General features: G+C 39.1%; 1 protein-coding gene across 1 annotated transcript in view; it reads right to left on the reverse strand.

The window, feature by feature from the left end:
• Nucleotides 1–23,361, reverse strand: part of CACNA2D3 (calcium voltage-gated channel auxiliary subunit alpha2delta 3) — a 390,722-nt gene that overhangs the window by 90,826 nt on the left and 276,535 nt on the right. The window contains exons 15-18 of the mRNA XM_062500613.1: nt 18,413–18,484; nt 17,539–17,619; nt 13,474–13,548; nt 2,502–2,585 (exon numbers count right to left, since the gene is read on the reverse strand). Coding sequence (XP_062356597.1) covers nt 2,502–2,585; nt 13,474–13,548; nt 17,539–17,619; nt 18,413–18,484 — 312 coding nt within the window. The remainder of the gene's footprint in view (nt 1–2,501; nt 2,586–13,473; nt 13,549–17,538; nt 17,620–18,412; nt 18,485–23,361) is intronic.

Consider the following 23,361-nt stretch of genomic DNA (forward strand, 5'->3'; position numbering starts at 1 on the left):
CAAGATAGCAGGTATTGTTAACCTGGAAAATGAGCTGATATATTTATGACAACAATATTTCATGGTGAAAAAAAAAATCTAACCTCAGTTTGGCCACCTTTTCCTTATTGGATCACTGGAGAAAACCCATGTCTTCACCTTTCAGAGTAATAAGCATTATTGCTCCTTCAACAAAATATCTTTCAATCAATTCTTAACAGCACAGTTTCACTGCTGCAGTATGAGATCATTCTATATTCTTGGAAAACTATGTGACCATGAAATTAATGTGGCAAAAAGTAAGAAAATGTCTTAATCAGCTTCTACGTAAGTGTTTCATAGGAGAAAAATATCCCAGTAGTAGTCTATGTTATTAAAAGCAGCTATATGAATACATTAATTCTTTCCCTCTGCAGTTGAATAAACAATGCTTTACTACCCAAGCATAGAAAAAATCAAGAACATCAAATCCAAGGCCCTGGGTGAAGCAGAGCCACATGTAGCTTTTTTTCTGTGTTACAATTAAAAAATTATTTTTAAGGAGCATATTTTATTGGTGAAAAAAGAAGATTCAGATGAAATGTATGTATATATTTTTAAAATCAAAATGTGAAATAAAAATTTTTGTCTTCAGATAAGACAAAACAATTTTTGTAGAAATATTCAGAAAAAGTGACGGAGATTAGGGGTCTCAATCAAAGGCAGTACTTGGAGGAAGCTAAATCTAGACTTTCATGTGTACTCAGAGACAATCTCAATTATAAATAAAACTTGATTTTCAGTGTCTCAGAAATAGCTCCCTGTTCCATTATCTGAACCACTGAACTGCTACTAAGATATGATTTTTTTTAAAAAGGGATTAAAAATATGAAAATTAAGCAGAGGAAGAAATGGAAGAAATACAAAGAAAAAGGAAGAAAACAAACCAAGGAGAAATAACAAGAAGAAAAATCATGAAGGTCTAAAGAAAAAAAATCATGAATATTTTAAATCTGTGTATAACTACAGCAATAACACGTGAAAGGACATAGGAAATTTTAAAAGGTTATTATCAGAGAAACTAGTTGAGTAATATGTGATCAAAGTTAAGAGAAAAAGCAGGGTATAAAACATGAGGCCAATGAGATTGCCAAGACTGCAGAAGGCTGCTACAATATATGAAAATCTTATGAGGAAACCTTAAATAGTGTGTGCATAGAAAATGACACAAAGCTATAAAAACGTTGAAAAAGTTTGTGTGTGCACTCCAACACAAAACTTCAACTTAGGAAGTGGAATGGCCTCTGAGGAGAGGCTGAGGACAATCCATCACCTGGCAAAACAGACTTTGCTTAGAACATAGATGAACTGTTTCACTATTCACCAAGGGGTGGAGAGAGTGAGGAATGCAAGATATATGTTTTGTAAGGGAGAAAGAAAATACAGACTTATGTCAGAACAGAGATCAAGAAATTAGGACATCTGAAGACTGACAAGACTCCAGAGGCTGCTGTACGTGATCCATCCCAGATTTTGGAAGGACATGACAAAGTAAATATGGGAACCTTCAGTGGATGTATTCAAATCTCTCTGCAAAAGTAGAGGTCTGAGGGACCTGAGAGAAGCTAACACAGGGCTGGTATTTGAGAAGGGATCCAGGAGACATCTATGAAAAATACAGACATGCAGTCGTGACTTTGGCAGGAGGGACCTTACGAGAAAAACTGAATTACGGGACAGAAAGGTGAACACCTGGAAAGTTACGATTTAATTAGGGACAGTCAGCACAGATTCACACAAAACAAATCATGCCTAACAAATCAGATTTATTGAGGAAGTGACAGAAAGAACAGGCAAAGGTTAAGCCACGGACATAAGGAAAGCTTTTGATACAGTACTGCAGAAAAGGCTAAGCCTGAAAGGTAAGAAAGAATAAGATAAAGAGCGAACTGCAGAGTAGGTGGAGCACTGAAAAATGAGGTCAATGAAAGTATTGTGGGATAGACACAGAACCCACGCTTCTGCAGCTCCCATGTGTCTGAAATCAGAGTTTGGAGTGAAACTCTGCTCTGCACATAGGTCAGAGAATCCAATTTTGTTTATTCATGTTATGTTTTTTGGTTTTGTACATAAAGTAAAAACCTCCAATTACTTCCATTAAGGAAAGAAGGATCTCATGGAAAGAAGTTCAACTCATTTCTAAGCTTCATCAGTTGTCTGGGCCAGCCCTGACGAGACATTCTATTCCTGTTTCTGGTGCTATATTTGCTACCCAGCACAAATACACAATGGGATGCATGGAGACTGCAAGGGTGATGAATTTTACCAAAAATACAAAGATCCAGAGTTTGTGCTATACGCATATGTAAGGAAGAAGCAAATGCAAAACAGTTATAAAATTCTGAATTAAATAAAAGGGTCTACTGTCCTTCCCTTCCTGAGAGCAGTCAGGTGGTCTCTTTAATGACCACTTAAACAGCTTCCAGGTACAGCAGTGGGATGCAACAAGGTCTTCTGACAGGGTTTTAAAACACACCACTCACCACATCATCTCTGTCTTCCCACTCCACCTCAGAGAGATCCACACTACTGTAGTTGGGCTTCCTTCGTTTCTTCCCCTCTTCATACTGGTATAAAAAAAGAGGGATATTTAGCACATCCTGTTTTATTTCTACAATGATTTTTCCATCCCAGCAGATTTAAAAGTACTTCTAAATGCATGTCGATAGTATGCAATACATTTAGCAGTAGGTAGGGCAATTCACACAAAGTGCACCATACTGCTGAATAAATGCTCCCTGTGAACTACAAACCTAAAATTTATGATCATTTGCATGATCTCTTGTCATGATGCAGAGCTTTACTTGATGGACACACAGGGAGGTCAAACTCAGTAGTTGTACGTTCTACTCCCCATACAGAAAATACATGAGACCTTGGATCTTGAACTTTATGTTAAATATCTCCAACTGGCTCTTTCAGCTGTACAGGAAGTTATATTTACTATAATCTTACCAACAAAATGTTTACCCACTCCAAACAAGATAAGATGCAAGTCTTTGGGAAGTATGGTGCTAACATTTGCTGATACTTCATTTTATCTCCAACTTCACAGGGAAGAGTAACAGTAATAATGATAATGCAGGGGGTTTTATCACTCCTCACTTTTACGCTCGGAATTAATTGCACATTTAAAATAAACATTCTTGCAACAAATTAACTTGACACTGAGGTGTTTATAACGTGGGAAATTGTGCCCTCTGCTGAACATTCAAAATCAGCCTATTAGTGCAACCACACAAACCTGGCTCAATGGAAGAAAGAAGTACTTTGGAAGGCCTGTGAATAGAGTCTGGCTGGTTCAGTAAAATTAGGAGCCTACATTTGGAAAAAGAGTAAATTTGGGAGAGGACTGACATCATGTGAAATCCGGTCTTTTATTAAGAGAAACCACAAGTCTTTTTATGAGGTATGACAGGAGTCATTGTGATGCTGTGAAATATTCCCAAATTGCTTTTGTGAGTCCTCAGCAGCACCACAAAAGGATAGAAACTGTACCTGTAAGGCAATATATATATGGTTGGTTCTCCTCCCTCAGGCCAGGACCAACTACACCATAAACCAAACCTGTCAGTGTTGGAGACAAGCAATTCATCACCACAGCCAGTGGTGCAGGCACTTTCAATCACGTTCTGCAGATTACACAAAGACCAAGGGAAAGCCTTGCTCTCTGAGCATTAAGAAGGTTATTCCCATCCTGACTTTTTCTCTCTGAATTAGAAATTCTCATATCAATCCCACGGTTGCTTTTATAGACCACAGTACTTTAAAATAGGAACAATAAAAATCTGCCTGAACAGAAAACTTTTAAAACTATTGAGTACAGCATCATAAACACAAAGAGATGTTGAGATGTAACATTTCTTTAACATTTCTTCCAGCACAGGCTTCACTGAGCTTCCTTAATTTTTGCTCATAAAAAAATTGGATATACCAATTTTTCTTGCCTTCTGCTAAAACCCACTATTCTTGTAACAAGGTTGTCTACTTCTTGTCTGCTACTACTCAACAGATGGGTAGAGAGATGTAAAGAATTCTGCTTTCAGCACATGCTCATACTCCAGACTCTGAATTCAGGCAGCTCAGTTCTACAACTAATTCCTCCTCTGTGACTGCCTGGATAGCCAGAGAAATAACTATACCCAAATACTGAAGCATAAAATTTGCAGCCAATATAATTAAATCTCACAAGAATAACATATTAGAGGATAACATCCCATTCATTACTAGGGCTTGACTTCTGTAGCTGTGTTTTGCAAGCCTTTCATTATGGCTGCAGCTATATCAATATTATCTTTAATCTTTACAGGGAGTAACTACATCTATTCTCTGTGGCTGCACCAATTAACCAAATAAATCTTTGATCTGATTTAGTCATTCTAGTATAGAAATGGTTACAGTCAAGCTCTGAAATACTGAGAGCTGAACAGTGTTACAAAGACATTAGCTGGGATCATTTGAGCTGAGCAAACAGCTCCTGTACTGATTCCAGGGTTTAATTACATCCTCCCTCACAGATGTTGAAGAGCTTCTGGGCTATACTGCATTCTCAGACATGTGCAGATCCTTACTTAGGCCAAGAAGAGTTGATCTTGCGTGTCTGACACCAGAAGTAGGCTTCAAACCCAAACCTTCAGCATCATACTGATTATGGGGCTTTTATTTATCTTAATCAGATAGATTCCACACCTTGCACTCAGAGAGCAAAAACCAAAAACCAAAAGCAAATAAATGAAGATCTGGATAAAACATCCAAAAGAATGCATCCAAAAGAATACATCTGCATAAAAGAATCGGAAGCATTCATGTCTTAAAAAGAAGGCACAAAGCCAAAATCCCAATGGTCAAGCAAGAGTTCGGCTCTATAAATATTCAAAGGAGCTGCAAATGTACTTAAATGCATTTAGGACAGGAACTATAAGGTACTGAGATGCCTAACCCCTTATTCAGCAATCACACTTTAGGGGCTATTCTTTAATTGCCTACACAGGAATTCAATAAGTAAAGAATAGATTTATGTTATAGTTCAGAAAAGGACAGCAGAGAAGACAAAACCGACTAGCAGGAAGGATGGGTACAAAAAATTATTTGTACATAATCTCCATGAAGACATCACCTTATTTCCAGCAGTAAATTTACATTATGCTTATGTAAGCATGGCATCAAACACCAATGCCAGCAGATCAGATATAAAATACTTCATAAAAGTAATGTTGAAATATCCAGCCTTTTCTAACTTCTTTCTGGTTTTATTGCTTAACTAATTTCTTAGTAAAAGCTATTCATGGACACTGAAGCAATTCTCCAGGTTTTAAAAATAGTATTCATCTATATCTTCTTCTCAGGTAGCAAACCATATATAACCTTTTATCTCTGAGGCTCTTGGGTAAAGTATAAAATGCTGATTGAAGCCTGAAGCCAAACCCATCTCCAAGATTACTATAAAGCACTGAAAAAAATCATTAAGGGACCCACTGGGAAAGATAGAAACTAGGAATTCTACCAAATTACTGTGATTTAAGTACAGGAGAAAAAGAGCAAGATTTGAAATGCAAGCTGCTAATCTTTGGCTAGTATAAAATATGAGGTGATATTATACAGCAGTTAACCCCAGGAGGGGAAAAAAAAAAGATTCTGAAAAGTGCTAAATAACTGGACTGCAAAAGAAGAAACTTTTGGTCTGCTCAAAACTACAGGATGGTTCTAACTTATTGTTTATGAAAAAAACACAGAATTTGGTTTTTCCATTAGAATGAACTTTATCTTACTCAGTATCTTTCGTTTGAGACTGGGCCAGACTCTTACAGCATTGCATGATTCAAACAACGTGAGATGTGTGTTGCTTAAAGACTGAACCACATTTTTCACCACCCTGTACACAGCCATTTACATGTGCCATTATTAAATTCTTTGCTTTGATTTTTTTTTGTATTTTTTTTTTTAACACAAGCAGTCCCAAACCATCTGCATTGAACATGACCAGACACGTGTTTTTAGAGTCAGAGTGTAGCACTCTGATCAAGGACAGGGCAAGCTACATCTTAACAGCTGCAATCTTGGGGCTAAGGTGATTGGAATTTCTCAGACGTGCTCCATCTGGATAATGGGGAGGCAGGAGAGAGGAAGTTGCTGTGATAGCAGTCTTGGAGGCATCACCACATTTTAATGAACTTTCTAAGCCATAATGTGGAATCATCTGTGAAAAAATACTATAGTAAGAAAGCACCTACTAAAAAACAACCAAAACCTACAGAGGTAGAATAATTTCAAGGAATAGCTCTCCACTGCCAAACTACTAATGTGTATAAAAGAAATTAATTAGGTACTGAAAAAACTCCTCCAATTTTAAGACATAGCATCTGAAGTTTCATCTTTTTTAATTAGCACGTCAAAATTTGGATAATGTGTTAATCCAATCAGGTGTAATTATCTCATCAGTCTAGGAGAATGACCCCTTTTTCATTTGTTTAGAGGAGACAAGTGAAAATACACAAGTATATTTTGCTGAACTTGAATTCTACATAATAAAATTCTGCACAATATAATTGCTTCTATAACTGTAACTTACACTAAGTCATCCTGCAAAGCTATTCTTATCTACAAAATCTGAGAGGAAATCTTGAATTAACAAATACCAGAGGAAAAGCACAATTAACTAAAATTACACATTTTTCCATGCAGTTTTAAATAAACAGACAAATAAGCACTGTCTTAATTGCAATACCCTGGTCTGGGCAGTTATTCAGCTCCCTCCCTTCTCTCAGACTCTGCACACCAAAGCTGTCACTTATTCACTCTCTGGGGTACCTTTGACTGTCATGCAGAGCCTGCAGCTTTTGGGGTGGAGATTGCATCAGACCTGACTTCCCACGGACAGTGCAACATCCCAGACCTTCACCAGCCCTCCCAGCACACGCTGCTGCTCTGTCCCACTGTTCCCACTGCAGGGACTGTGCCAGGGGAAAGTGTGATTTAAAAACAAACAAACAAATAAAACAACAAAAACCCCAAACAAACAAACCAACAGTAGGAGAGAAAAAAAAACACCCTTCCCTGCTTCACCTGCTTATAACCTGATAATAGAACATCACCCTCAGTGACTGAGCTTTCATTCTCCGTGTGCTACTTAGCTCCAAAACATTCTGCCCAGGGATACATGTGAAGCAACATCTTAATCTAAATCACTGCTGCTTGGCCTTTAAGCTCTCTATTTCATTTGGAATACTTCTTTTCTATGATCACACGATCCTGTTTTGTCATTTGTGATACTTTAATTTCATGGTTTCCACTCAGTCTGCAACCTCAAATGATTTCTTATTGATCTGCACTTAGCCTTGACTCTGTAGAACACTAATAGGTGCTCTGTCAAAAAAACCCCAAAGTTTGTTTCTATACAAACCTCCTTAGTTTAATATTGAAAAAGATAACACCATGATTCTCTTAGGAAAAATAGGAAAGACAACTTCCCTGTCCAAAGATAGATTTTCATGACCAGCCTACTATTTAAGACATTAATCCAGAAGTTTCTAGGTTATGGTTGGTAGTAAAAACCAGTTATTTTGGACTGATTTTCCATGCCAGATTGTAGTGAAAAATTGCTGCACCAAAAAAAAAAAAAAAAAAATTGCAGAAATACTGCAAAGAAAAGCTGAAAACCAGGAACCTAGCAAATGTCATTTGCTCGGGAAAAGAGAATAATTTAAGTTTCCAGGCAGAAAAGCAGGAACTATTAGAAGTGTCCTGTACACAGGAGATGCCACATGTATTAACTAGCTCTGTCTACTCATCCTCCTAATATGCATTTGCTTTTTAAACAGCACAGTAACGTTGAAAATGATAAAGCAGTATGGAAATATACAGAGTGAAGTAAAAGTCAAAAGACCAGATTTAAGTCCCACACCTTGAGCCTGCCCAAGGAGTTCATCGGCTGAGCTCAGGCTCTCAGGTGGATTGCAGTCAATTATCACAGAAACAGGGATGTGATTTACTCCACTGAAGAAAACAACCCCTCTATTTGGGATTTTATTTGCATTCCCGGGATTTATCATTTGGGATTATGTAAAACTGGCAGCTGCTTATAATTATTTGGGGTTCGAGTAGAAATAATTAAAAACATCTGCCTTTATCTTAATACTACCAGACTTAAACCCATGAGCTCAGTTATACCTAACTTCAAAGCTGAAAGCAAAGAATAAAAGAAAGCTTCGCATATTGCTAACAAATTTTCAGTGATTCATTTATATGTACAACCAGTTATTCATCAGCCTTCAAACCTTTAATTATCTTTTAAATATATGTAATTTTGCACTTCTAATTAGATAGCAATTTAATGCTCTCACAGGGATTCAGATGGGCTGTCTTTTTTGAAATGTAAACTCCAACAGGAATAATCATTGGCATTCAAGTGATAGAATTCTTCAGTTATTTAAATGAACGTGAGGCATTTACACTGCTCAAATCATTTAAATATTCTGCTGTCAGCTACAGCTGTAGAGTTTTATGGAGTCAATGAATAAAGCAAGGGTAAGTGTAGGTTATCTTACGTTCCAGGCAGGACTCCCCAGAGGGAAATGAGATTTGCTGCTTCTGAAAGGCTAACACTGCTTAAGTGGGGCATTAACATTTCCCCTGACACTCAGATTTCTCTGTTTTTCTATATTAGCAGAAACAAATTTTCTCAAAATTTACAGCTACAAAAGATTTAATACTGATCTAGAATCCTCAAACACTCCAGGTCTTTTAGCTTAATGCAACACATGGTGACAGTTCACATTCTAAAGATGACCTGGGAACTTTCTCAGGTACCTGAACACCAATATATTTTGGTGAGGAAATTGAAATATTATACAAAGGCTTTGATTTCTAGGTGTAACTTTCCCAGTCAATACTGGTCAAGTAAAAGATGTGCATGCATGCTCACACAGAAAGCAAGGCATCAATTGAATTCATTTACAGTGGTAAGAGCATTCACAAACAGCCATTCATAAACCCCATTACAAGCCTTCCAGAGCTTATTTTTAAAGTAAGAATAAATGTCTAAATCATCTCAGAGATAAAGGATTTTTTTTAAACCCAGAAATATCACAAAATCTTTATTAATCACGGATGTTATCAGATTAATCCATAAATCAGAACACATTTTTAACCTCAGATTTATATTTAAAATGATAGAATGTAAATAAAAGATGCTATTTTATTCAAGACCATATGCATTTGTCTTTAAACACATATTTTCTTTAGTTAAGAAACTCAGTCTCCTTATTCAGGAACTCTGTGTATTCTACCCTAGTAATTACTAAAAAAAAAAAAAAACAAGCCCTGTTCCACTCCCCAGACAAAAATACAAATCCCATTGCTAACTATGAATCAAAAAAGCCACGGACTTCACAAAAACTGGTAACAACCTTGCTATTATTTATTGAAAACCACACAAACATTAGGGCTGGGAGGCAACAGCACAAACCCCTAACACCAGATAGGTTCACTATGGTGGGGAACTGGGACTGTGGCTGACACTCATCTTCCAGGGACTTTCCTTAATTTCTCTGCAACCCCACTACACTTCCCTAGAAAAGCAGTTTTCCTCTGGCACCGACCTTTAACAGAGGGCAGGATGACAGTGGCAGTAATGACCAATCAGCCACAATTAATATAGTGGTTGGTTTTAAGGGCATGTAAAAAGTATTTGTCCCTTGTTTTTCATTCTTCCTTTACATTCAGTAAAGTCGTTTCTTTGGCAAACTAGAACATTATCAACACAATGTATTTTCATTTTAAAATCTAACAGTGTAACACCTGGCACACACCACAAAGGTTAAGAGGCTCCTGAAAAGCAGATTAAATCTGCCATGATCACAAATGAAGCCTGTGTCTCCATGTGCACATTTTAACACGGGTAAGGAGCCTCAGACACCAAGCTAAGAAAAATCTGAAAATTCACTTTTGAACTCCCAGACAATTTATTGTTATTTTTTTATTAGCAGTAGGTTGTGGTTCTCAGTAATTTGGAATATAAAATTCCAAATTACATCACACAACTGAAAATATTCTCTCATGGAAAATAAAATACCACTCTGTAAAAATACAGACTTCCAGTCAAACTCAGCATATAGGAGCATTCTGATGTATTAAATGAATTAAAGCAGCATTTAAAAAACTGTTTATTTCCCATAAGCTATAGCCTATGGATCATACTGGGGTATTCTTGGTAGGAAGGGAGACTTCTAAAGGGCATAATATAGGAAAACGGGTAATGGATACTCTTCAGCTATGTGACAAAAAAAAAAAAAAATAGGAAAAACCAGCAAAACAGGGGGGCCATTGGACTGCAAGCAGAAGCTCCGCAGCCCGCAGGAGGATGGAGATGGGAGATGGATACCCGGGGCCGTTCCCGTTCCCCCCGTTCCCGTTCCCCCCGTTCCCGTTCCCGCCGTTCCCGTTCCCCCCGTTCCCGTTCCCGTTCCCCCCGTTCCCGTTCCCGCCGTTCCCGTTCCCATTCCCCCCGTTCCCGTTCCCCCCGTTCCCGTTCCCCCCGTTCCCGTTCCCGTTCCCCCCGTTCCCGTTCCCGCCGTTCCCGTTCCCATTCCCCCCGTTCCCGTTCCCCCCGTTCCCGTTCCCCCCGTTCCCGCTCCCGCCGTTCCCGTTCCCGTTCCCCCCGTTCCCGTTCCCCCCGTTCCCGTTCCCGTTCCCCCCGTTCCCGTTCCCATTCCCCCCGTTCCCGTTCCCCCCGTTCCCGTTCCCGTTCCCCCCGTTCCCGTTCCCCCCGTTCCCGTTCCCCCCGTTCCCGTTCCCCCCGTTCCCGTTCCCGTTCCCCTCGTTCCCGTTCCCTCCGTTCCCGTTCCCGTTCCCCTCGTTCCCGTTCCCCTCGTTCCCGTTCCCCCCGTTCCCGTTCCCGTTCCCCCCGTTCCCGTTCCCCTCGTTCCCGTTCCCGCCGTTCCCGTTCCCGTTCCCCCCGTTCCCGTTCCCGCCGTTCCCGTTCCCGTTCCCCTCGTTCCCGTTCCCTCCGTTCCCGTTCCCGTTCCCTCCGTTCCCGTTCCCGTTCCCCTCGTTCCCGTTCCCTTCGTTCCCGTTCCCGTTCCCGTTCCTGTTCCCCCCGTTCCCGTTCCCCCCGTTCCCGGGGCTCCCGCCGGGATCAGCCCCGGCCCGGGCTGAGCTGCGGCGCCACCTGCCGGTCACGGCCCGCAGTGCAGCCCGGGCGCACGGGAGCGGCCCCGCGTCCCCCCGAGTATTCCCGAGGGATCCCTGCTCCCCGCCCCCGGGCTTTGGTGCCTTCTCTGCCAGCGCTCATCGCCCTGCTGAGGTCTGGTGAAGAGTGGAACCGAATGGTTCTTCCTGCTCCCTGCGTGGGACAGTGACTGGAAGCTCCCAGCAGCGCCGCGGTCTGCTCCAGCATCCAGGATCCAGGGATCCTTCCTCTCCTTCCTGCCATCCCTCCCACGAGCGCCCAACCCTGTCGGCCTCACCGAAAGCCAAGTTTATTCAGAAAACCAGCAGAAGAATAAGGAGACAGAATCTCCCAGAAAAAGCATTTTTAAATAGAAGCCCAACAGAATAATCGGCACAAAACCCCACCCAGCTTCATGACTACGTGCACCGCTCAGTGTCAGATAAAAACCTGGTGCAGCAGGAAGCATGCTGTGCTGTTTGCTGTCCTGCCTCTCTGCTCTGCTCTGTCAGAACCCAGTTCCTTAAAAAGCAGTGCATCAGCTCCAGAACTAATAGATATGGGGTTAGAAACTCAGGAATTCAGTAATCCTCTACTTTCACATCACTGCCGGGAAATATAACAACGGGATAAACCAGAGTGGATCAAGTCGGTAATCAGTGAGACTTGAATGTAAATCTAAGACAGGTATAATTTTAGAGAGCATCTTCAGCAAATTATCTAATTCCAGATCTACAGGCCTATTTTCACATAGTTAATGTCACAAATTTCATGGAATCTTACAATGGTATTGGGATTTGGCCTGCAATTTTAAACCAAGAGCCCAGGCCAGCAATCACTTCATTCTCAAAAACTCCATTGAAGTCTACAGGAGACTCTCATTACCCACCACTGACAGAACCCAGAGGTAAAAATGACTCTTCCAAAAACCTGAAATGCAAAGACCGTGAATATATCACAATGAATTCCCCTAGCTGACAGCTTATGGGCTACTGACCAACGTTTTGATTTTAAAAAGGGATTCCATTGTATAGGGTAATGAAGTAAGTGCCTTCAAGATGTACATTTGGTGAGGGATAGTAAGAGCAAACCACCTTTTGCCTCACTGAAGCAAGACAACAGAAATTAGGAAGAAGGTAAGACCCTCTGTCAGCCTTAAAGCTGGACCTCATTACCTTTTGTTTTATAAAATATCTATTATATAATGAATACATACTAATAATTTTGAAATAAGTAAATTGCCCAAAGAAAATGGGACACTACAGCAAAGGCAAGAGTTATCAAACTCTTGTGATGTAGAGAGAGAACTTTCAAATATATTTCTGTGGCTTGCAAACCTGGGATGTCAGATTTACCCATTGAAGCTTCCCTGTTGCACTTTTCACAAGATCTACTCCAGTTAAAAACCAAACTAAGTGTGAATGTAAATGTTAATTTAGTGTGTAATTCCTAGCCCAAATCTTAGAAAGACAAATTCTTTTGCTTGGTGAAGACTTCAGATATGCTAATGACTTAATAAATCATGCTCCTCAATAATTTTATTTTCAAATTAAATTATCCACCCAGTTAGTATTTCTGTTTTCTACTGAAATATTGTTGAAATTGGACATTGCTTGGAGTTCCTGCATGAGAAACACATGTGGCAGCCATGTGGACACAGCAGTGGAACCTGTGCTTTTTAATGCCAGTGCTTTGCTAGGAGCCAGTGGTGATGGAACACTTGGCAGTGCTGTTCCTAAACAATTATGCAACCAGGAATGTACCAACCCTCTGGGGTGTTAACTTGATAAACATTTGTAAAACAGAAACTTTATTTTTCTTGCTGTGATTAGTGTAAACAAGATGATAAAGGAAACTAAAGGTAAAATTTGCTGCTATTTCTCTCTTAGTACAGAAAATCCCCAGTGCTCCTATTTTGCTAAAAATATGCTTTACTGAAATTCCTGCACATATATTAAATTAACTTTAACACTTTAGCATGACAAATAGGGGTTATTACACAGCACTAGAGCACTCCAACATTCCATTTCAATGCAAAATGAACATAATTATAGCAATTTTTGGCTTTGCTATTTTGCAGTAATGGAGGTCTGCATCTTTTGCAGAAACAACTTGTATATTTATTTTCCTAGGGTTTTTTTCATGCTAAGTGTTGTTTCCAGAGGTAAATTTACCAATATAAAATATCTGTTCCGTTGTACTTACTTTTTAATGAAGGCTATTCACACTAGGAAAAAAACAAATGCAATACATACAGATAAATAAAACAGATCAATAAATGGCATTCTTACCAAAGGTCTAAGTTCTGGGTGAGTCAAAATATATCCATTGTTTGTAATTGCAAAAGCGTATCCATGAATACCTAACTGTAAAAGTAAATGAGAAAGAAATACTAATTAGCATGGTCTCCAGCAAACCCTTAAACAAAATATCAGGCAATGATTTGGCTATCCAGGGCACCTGGCATTCTCAGCCCTTATCCACACAGTGTTTTGCTATAACATAGGCAAAGGTCCTTGACATTTTGTGCAAACGAGTCGTTGTGATGAATTCAGCACAGAGCACGATTTTACAGTGTCCCAAACAACTCTGCTATCCAGGGCACTTGTTCCTGTGTGTGACAGAGTCAATTATTATATATATACATATATAATACAGCTATACATGAGATTCCATAGCACGTGGCATAAGGAACACGGGCCAGGGCAAAGAGCTACTGGAATATCAGAAATTCCCCTATTCCCAGGAGTGCACAGCTTTCTTCACTTGTTGTTCACTTAACTCAGAGATAAGGAAAGCGCAGCTACAGTGAACAACAGTGACCTGCCATAAATGATATTTACATCTTCCCATCTTAAAGGCTCTCTGTTCACTCCAGTTCAGCTGGAGACACAGAAGGCAGCAATTTCTGCTCAAGAATTTCCTCTAAGTTTACATCTTTGTACCAAGTGGAACTGTGGGAGATTCCTTGGGAGCAATGAGACGCTTGATGAGGTCTAACAGTGCCCAGATTTAGCATTGTACTTATTTAAATAAAAATACTGGTCTGTTTAACAATATGCTTGTTACACAGCTGATTGCATCCACTGAATGCAGTAAATGTACCTTTAAATCCTTCATGTGGTCATTCAAACATCCCTTCTTAGCATAAACTTGCTGCTAATGTAGACTTTTTCTACAGGTTCACTCTGTATTTTTGCCATGCAGAGAGCATCTTCCTATCCTTCTTTACCAATTTTTTTACAATTCTTCAGACAATATAATATCCTGTGTAATTTCATTTTAGTATCTCAATACACTGAGGTATTAAAAACAAAAAAAGAAAAAAAAAAGGAACTTGAAAATCCAGCAGTATCTTGCTTTGATATTTGATATTTACTTTACAGTTCTCACTACTAAATATTGTTATCTGAGTGCATTCTTAAATGCTTTGCTGAAGCGGGTTCTTAGGAATTTGTCTCACACAAAGCAACTTGAGCAAGGCTGAAAAATCAGAATCCTTTCTAAGAGGCAAAAGGGAGAGCAAGCCAATCGGATTCTGTGATTTTCTGGAAATATAAACTAGAGTATGATATTATGGCAAGGTCACAGGTAAAACATTCCAGGTTAATTTATAGTGTCTCTGTTGTGTGAACGGTTCTATATGGTCAATTGTATCTGCCACACAGAAGATTGTTTCATAAATTAGTGGTTTTCCTATAGCAATAAACTTCAGTGAGAGCAATAGAAGGTGATATGTTCTTGGCATCTCTTCATAAAGGAGGGATATCCAAAATAATAACAGTGGACATATTTTAACTATTATGGTGTGACAAGGGAATGAGCTGTTGGCTAAATATCAGATCTCAAGTGTAATTGTCTGTGTTGATAACTGCAGAATGACATCCAGGCCATGGAAGCCAGGTAAGGAAACAAATGTGGGTGGCATATCTCACAGGGAAAAGCCTTTGCCTATTTGAGGCCTATGTAGGCTCCAAGGGTAGCATTTTATCATGTTCTGTGCAATGTGTGAAACTGCACAGTCTCTGCAGTATCTGAGAGATGCTGCCACTTACAGCAGCACTGCCATTTTAAACCTTGAGTTCTGTCTTCAAATCACAAATTCTGAAACAACAAACCTTTTCGTAACTGTCGTAAAACATCACGTGGAAGTCAAGTATCACCAAATCCAACCCCACCTTATTCAGGAGAAACTGCCACTGACATCTGGGGATGTTTAGTCAAGGTAACAACAGCTGAAAACAGCTTATTGCTATTATTCACCTTCCTCAGCATAAAATCCACCTCATCCAAGCTGAGGGAATTCCAGGCCAGCAGACTTCTACTTTCAACCATCATTTTATATCCCTGTGTGAATTTTTGTCACGTGTTGCCTCTGCAGGAATGGGTCCCAGGGGTGATCCTGCTCTTGCAATTGCAGAGTGTTTATTTAGGGCATGTGGGACTGGACGTTATAACTCAAGTGATCTCACTAACCCAACTGCATTGCATGAGGCTGGTGCCTCCTGTAATAATCCTCTCTTGCAGTACATCCTGCAATATAAAACATATCTTCAAATAAAAATCCAATATTCAGCAAGAGGATCATAGATTACTTCCATAGAAAACTAATTCTTAAAAAACTTCTTTTCTGAGTCAGTCTCACTCTGTTCCACTACCCATTATTTGGGCCTCCCACTCCTTGTAGAGTCTCATATTCAGACTATGGCCAGATCTTACAGATTATTTAGGAGTAACATCACTGCTACTTGGCTTTTCCTATCCAGCCATGTGCAGCCAAGTTTTTATTTCTGCAGGTACCTCAACACTGTTCTTCCTCCTCACTACAAATGAAACTTGCTCTCCCCACAGTTCCTTACACGTAGACACTCCAAGGATTGTGTCCAATGCTCCAAATTTAGCAAAGGAGCAAATTTTGCTCCTTTCTCCTCTACCTGCTACTGATTCAGTACTTCTGCATGCACAGAAGTAGAACGTAAGTTGCTGTTAGCCAAACTTTGGTGATCTGTGCACTGAGAGAGTTCCCTGTTCTTTATTCTGAGCAGCAATGTCTCTGTCACTGTTCTGATATCAGTGTGGTCACCTGCTGCCTCTTCCATAGCCTGCAACTTTTTGTACCTGGGACAGCCTTTCTGTGCTGGGCTGCACAGCCCCTGTCCTAGTGGGATCCAGGTCACAGGAATTTACTCCACCTTTATCAGTATTATTGCCACTCTTTTTTATGCATCATTTTTATCAAATTCTTGTTTAATTTCGACTTTCCAGCTACTGTATATTGATCCAGAAAATAATTTGGTAAATCCTAATGAATTCAAATTAGAATTAAAAGTGATAGGAGGAATTTTTATGTTAGAATATTGGAAAGCATTCACAAGTCAGTTTCTTCCTCTACCCTCTTAGAGATCACTAAATGAGAACATGGCAGACAATTAAGAGACAATTTGTATGATATACAAATTCATGCTCAGTGCAGGTGCTGTAAAAATGCAGCTATCCCAGTGGCTGGCCTCTTTAGCAAAGGCTGTCTACAATATAGCATTACATGCTTGTTAGTTGTGCAAAAAAATACACGAGGAATTAACTGGAAAATATTAATTTAATTTTTATTTAGGAGTAGAAGAGCACTATAATAGAACATTTCAGACATGGAGAAGTAGCACTTACGTGCTGCATCAAATTTAAATGAAAAGCAACTAAGTTTTGTGTTTGCCCGAAGCCTACTTTTACTGAATTAAACACATTTCACAAGAGATATAGCGGTTCAACTTTTGAAATTTTTTATGATAATTCATCTTAAGGAATTTTATTGTAGAGTTGTCACTGACCTTGGAAGACTAAGTGGAGGAAAATATCTAGCAATTACTGGGTAGGAGAGAAGTCTGGTTAAACAGGAGCTTGTTTAACTTGCTGCAATGTGCCACTTTCTTTAATTCCAGGAGAGATGGAATTGGGATAGGAAGAATTACACACAAATAGAAAGCCTAAAGCCACGTTAAAAGTTATGCAATATTTCAGGATGATTTCTTTTTTTTGTTATCTTGACTCCTATTCTGGCTATATTTCATAGTTTGATAATAGTTAATTTTATAATTAAATTGATTTAAATATAGACAGTAGTCAATATTACCCTCTAGACCATGCTGATTCACAAAACTGTGAAGATCAGGCCATATTTTAACTTAAGTTTAAAAAGTAGCACTTGATCTCAGACACTACAGAGGTAAAATTCCTGAGGAAAATGGGTGAAATAATGGAGCTATGTAAGTGTAAACAGTAACAATATATTAAATGAATTATGTTATATTTTAGGTATTACACTGAATATAAATTATATATACACACCATTTCTGTATTACCTTGTATTTTGGAATAGTTTTTAAAAGCTCTTTGACTGGAACATCTGTGCCAACTACTCCCAGGAGAATCCCTTTAGACCTCTGAAAAGAACAATAAAAGATGCACTCAGAACCACAATAATAATAATAAACATTCTCACCACTTATTTCACCTTGTAGCTACACTGCAGAATTGAATAGGTAACTGACATACTATTTAAAAAGTGGGGAAAGCAGATCCTGGTACAACACTGCTGATCAAGCAGTAATTCAATCAATAATATTGCTCCTTTCTACTTTATTTACAATTCACATAAAAAAGGCATGCAAGGTTTTGATAGCTGGTGAGTCCCTCTGCTGAAATCTTTCACATGCAAATAGGTTTTAAATTAAAACTACTGTTAAAAATGTATTACTCCTGTCTTTCCCAATTTCTCCTACCATTTGATAAACAAAAGAGAAAGACAAAACATTAAGGGGAATGTACACTTGAGTTTCTTTAACAATTTGTTGAATTACTAAAGATAAATGGATACCTATATAATAGATACAAAACTAATTAAATTCTGAGTTATAGCAGAGCAAAGAGGAAAATTACACAGAATATTTGATACAAAAAAGGTAATACAGAAGTAAGAAAGCTGTAAAGCCTGGTGTCACGTGAGATTTTCTCTTAGACAGAGTTTCATCATTTCACCATGGTTTCTAGAGTACAGGTATTTGGGATTATTTGTCCACCTTTTTATGCTAATAAAGGGATACTAACTGCAGACAAAATAAGAAGGAGAAAAGAAAAAAAAAAAATCAGAGTTGGCTAAAATCTTATTAGATTCCTGAAAGCAACTTCACACCAGTCACACCATTATCACATGACAGAAATAATCTGAGTACTTACAGTCTCATTTTGCTTACTGAACACTGGCATGGCAACAGTTGTCATCAACACCAATCCCTGATCATCAGCAAGCTATATTTGAAAAAGAAATACTGTCTCTGAGAACTAATGGACAATTGCAAGCATGCGATCGCAGTTTTCAATTACGTTATTTCCATTTTAAATGAGATTTGTCCAAATGACACTGATGGAGCTGGACCTGCAGCCAGCCCGGCCCGGCCCCATCTGAGCTGAACCAGCCCCTCCCGTGCAGGAAAGATGCCTCATCCTCCCTCCTGCTGCAGTCTGCCCTGGGAGAGAGCAGGGCCTGAGGTGGTTGTGGAAGCAGCAAGAGCAGTAGCAAAGCAGCTGGAGCTCTGCTCCACATCCCTCCCACTGCCAGCTCCGCCAAAGCTGCCTCGCGCTGTTTCCTCCCCGCAAAGAGCAAGAGGTCATGAGCTGTGTGTTTTGTTCTGGTCCAGACCCAGAGCTCACGCAGCAGCACAAAGGATGGCAGCCGGTAAGGATCCCTTACTTACAGGGCCACCTTTGCTCCAGCTGCTTTCAGTTTGCCGGACAAAGAGGTGCCATGAAGCATTAGTTGGTTCTGCGCGTCAGGTTTCAGCGCATTTTTTTTCAGTTTAGGGAGAAAGCAGATCTCCTGACCTTGGTTCCATTCAAGAGAAACATGCAGGATGTTTCTCACTGGCCACAGGACAGTGAGAGTGCTCAGGCTGTCTCCTCGTGTTCAGACTGAAGCCCTGCCCTGACAGACTGACTGGGGTGCTCCAGACCAGCACTGCTCTGTGCCCGTCCATCTTCACCAGCAACGTGTGAAAGACAACTCAAGCAGGAGCTGGAGAGTTAATGTTCAACCCTTTCTGTCCCCAGGGACAGATGCTAAAGCTGAAGAGGTTTATCCAGCATTTGAAAGTGTGCCACAGACAGCTATGATCTCAAGTGGAGATTTAGAACACAAATTCTGCTTTGCTGCACCTGTGTTCAGCCCTTTGGATGCAGCAATAGGGATGATTTTGCTGAGCAATACTGTAGGTGATAGTCATGCCCAATTGCAACTGTGACATTCTCCTACTACTCTCACACCTTTATCTTGTTTTCTAATCATTCTAATAATTATTTTCTTTTTAGAACTTTTGCAGGTTTGTTTTTTTTTTGCTTTTTTTTGTGTTTACAAAGGTTTTCTTACAATGAAACAATAGCAGTTGGCTCTCCGCATTCTCAGAAAACAATTCTTACATTATGATGAAGATACCTTAAGAAGCATATTCCACATTAACAAATCAGACAAACAAAATCTAGAAAATTACATGTCCTGCGTCTCCCAATCTTCTTCTTGAGGATTTTAAGTTTCTTAAACAAGCATATTTCCTGAGGCATGACACTGTCTCTTGGTGAGAAGGAATGTTTTCAGACATCAGACAGGAACACAGATGGGGTTTAGAGTCAAGAAGGTTTACATCTGATAAGGAATCACTAGGGATGTGAGGTGGAATGAACTTACGATCACAGTTCCTTTTGTTTTGTTTGTTTTCCTTGTCAGCAAGAAGAGATAATTCTAAACCTAATATAATCCTTCATCTATCAAGGAATAGTAAGTTATTAAACAAACAAGAAAAAACAAAAAAACTTGGCAGGACATTGTGGGTTCAAAGGTTACACTTGAAATTCAAATGCAGCCAAACCAATGCAGGAATTTCCGCTCCTTGGCCAGAGTAGTAGAGTCAAGCACACTGACATGATTTGTGTGGAGAGGAGCCCAGGAAGTGGGAAAGCATTCTGCTGATTACAAGGTGACATTTTGGAGCACTTAATAGATTCTATATGATGGCCCTGGGTAGTTTTCTCTGACATCATGTTTTTGTCAAGTATCAGGACAGTATTAATTTACGAGTCTGCTCACTCTCAAGATATTACTAAAAACAATTCAATGGATAGGATGAAGCCAAGGGACTGTCAGTAGAGTTTTAGGGTGTTTGAAATTCTTTACATGGAGAAAAAAAAAACCACAGTCTGGAGCTCCTGGGAATTTGTGAGAGAACTGCTCATTAACTCTCAAAACTATGAAAGCAGGCAAGAGTGATTGCCCTGTAATTTTGTTGTCTACAAGTACCAACTAGAGTTGGCTGCTGGGATCGTTTCTACAGAATTGCAACTGTTAACCCAAGCTGTTTGATTTTTTTATTTGTTTGGCAGATGAACAGGTTGTTGACTACTTCCATAAGTGGAGTCAGCAAACAACTGGATGAGCAGGGACTTACAACTACAATGTTTTACTGAGGAATTGCTCATCATAATGTAGTTACTATCTAGTCTGAAATGATGAATGAAGAAGACAGCATCAGTGATTTGCCCCAGAATGTTCTTCTATTGGAAAGACATGGTGGTAACAGTTTTTGGGGGTCAACTACCCAAGGGCTATGGCCACTGAGTTTGTTAAAATGCTTAGCAAAAAATAACAAACCTTTAAAAGAAAATAAATCTCAAGACTGAGGAAAAAAAATGCATTCCCAGGCTAAATGTCTCTTGGCTGTTTAGAATAAAGAACAGAACTTGCTCTCTGAAACAGGTACAGATCTCTAATGCCTAGTGATAATAGTTTTATAACTGGAGGAAAAATTCCCTTTAGAAATACATTTAACTACAACAGTTTTCCCTTTAATTCCTTGCTGTACCCAGTTACCCCCCTCAGAGCAACTCCAAGCAGATCTTCCAAAAAAACAAATAAAAATCATCCTCTTAGAGTTAAGCCACTTAGAGTTTAGCCTTACACTCAGCACTAGCTGAGTGATCCATCTCTCAGGGCACAGAGTTAGGCAGGCTCCAGAATTAAACCTGACACACATATACAGGAAAGAATATAAACGTTTTCTGAGGTGTTCCCACTGCAGAAAGAGGAATTTGAGAAACATCTCTGAAATCTCTTCCTTGGGAGTGTATAGTCAAGAAGAATTACAGTGGTTGTCCAGAATTTCTGACACATGTGCCCAGCCCACCCCCATTTTGTCTTTTGCCTGCTCTGTATAGATTTGCTTCACAACGTGTTGTCTTCTGTGTCTTTATGTGCTCATCAGAGTCATGAGGCAGGCTGGAAGCCACAGAGATTTGGAATTTGTGTTTTATAGGGACTGAAAGAATAAGGAATAGCTATTATTTTGGCATAGACTCAAGTTATGGTCTGGTACAATATAGGAACCTGTGTGAGTGACTTACATTAACGAAATATTTCTGTGTTGGACACAGAGTAAATGAAAAAAAAATAACCCTTATATTGTAAAACAGTTACTTGGAGGTTGTAAACTGCTGATTCAAAAATGCTATTAAAAATCAGTTTGCTTGTTGAGGAACGCAAGAGAGAAATTTGGAACCTAAAGACTGCAATTAACATGCAAGTGCAAATTTTAGTGGTTTTCTGAATAGAAACCAAATATAAATTACAAAACAAAGACAACAGCATCCCATGAGGAGGAAACAGATCCAAAGGAATGCTAAACCAAACCGTTTACTTTATGGTTATTTTGTACTCCATTAGATTCCACTTAAATACTATAATTTCACAAAAGTGCCAAAATCACTACTCATGTACTTCAATGAAACCACAGCTTTCCAAATTTTCTACTCCCAGTGACAGTTAATTCAGTTCTTTAAAATATAAGGTGAACGATGCAGGGGATGATAAATGATCCTCCCAAAAGGCTGAAAGATGATAGCCTCAAGATATGAGGAGGGCACAGCACTACTTACAGAAGTTAAGGATAACACAGAAAGAGAGAAGAAAGCTGCCAGGAACTTTTTGGGCAATAAATATCATTAAAACATTTCTATATGGAGGAAATATAGCTCCATTCATGAGAGACTCACAAAAAAAACTCTTAAATGTTCCTAAACACAACTCTCTGCTTCTGATTTGTGTGCCCAATTTATTCACTTCTACCTTTTCACTCAAGCTAAGTAGAACAAAACATCACAGCAGGAGTAGGGCAAAAGCTTTTGAATCCTGCTGTGTTTGCTCAAGAAAGCAAGTAAAGCTTTCCTACTAGGAAACAAAACACCTTTTTGAACTATTAGGGGAAAATGGCTTTTGCTCTTCAGTGCGTACAAAAAGCTGTTTAACATAACTGTTTCAAAGATAAAGGTCATTTTGAAAATCAAAATGAACAAATCTGAAAAGTGGTAAATTTGAGTTATTATTTTATCTTACTGCTATTTTCACAGCCCTGTGGGATGCTTTAAAGAAAGATAGAGGAGAAGTAAAATTTGTATGAATTTGTTTCATTTGTCTGGTAGCAGTTCTTCCTTTCAGATACATTAACTCTTCCTATACATATTTTGTTCTGAAAGTAACAAAACCATACTAAATCAAGCCCTCTATTGCCTGAAACTCTGGTGAGTTTCTGGTTGGTGTTTTTTCGGCTGGTTAGGTGGATGGTTAGTTTGATTTGGTTTTGTGGCATTTTCTATTTTAAGTATAGGGTATATCACAAAGACCTTTGCAAGACAAATATGGTGCAACAGACATATCCACCTTAAACTCATCATTATTCATTTCACCTGCTCTCCAATTCTGAATTTGCACCAGCTTGACCAAGAGCAAAGAGCATAAGAGTAACAGGTTTAACTGTTATTTAACTGCTGTAGATAGTTGAAAACCTACAGGTCTTCAAAATCAATAGCTAATTACCATAGAACACTGACTAAACACAAAAAAACTCTGAAGTCAAAATGTCCCACATATAAGAGAAAACACATTTCATCAAGATGGTGAACTATTTATAATAGATCTGAAATAGTAAAGGTAAACTTGAAATGCCACATTTTTCTTTCAGATCACTCAAAGATTAAAGTGAACATGTTTACAGAGACATGACTGTTTGAAATGTTTATAGAGAAAACATTTGCAAGATGATACATAGATTCCAACAAAAATACAGTACAAGTTCAGACACCATATG

This window comes from Cinclus cinclus, chromosome 12, assembly GCF_963662255.1.
Source record: "Cinclus cinclus chromosome 12, bCinCin1.1, whole genome shotgun sequence".
Lineage (NCBI taxonomy): Eukaryota > Metazoa > Chordata > Aves > Passeriformes > Cinclidae > Cinclus > Cinclus cinclus.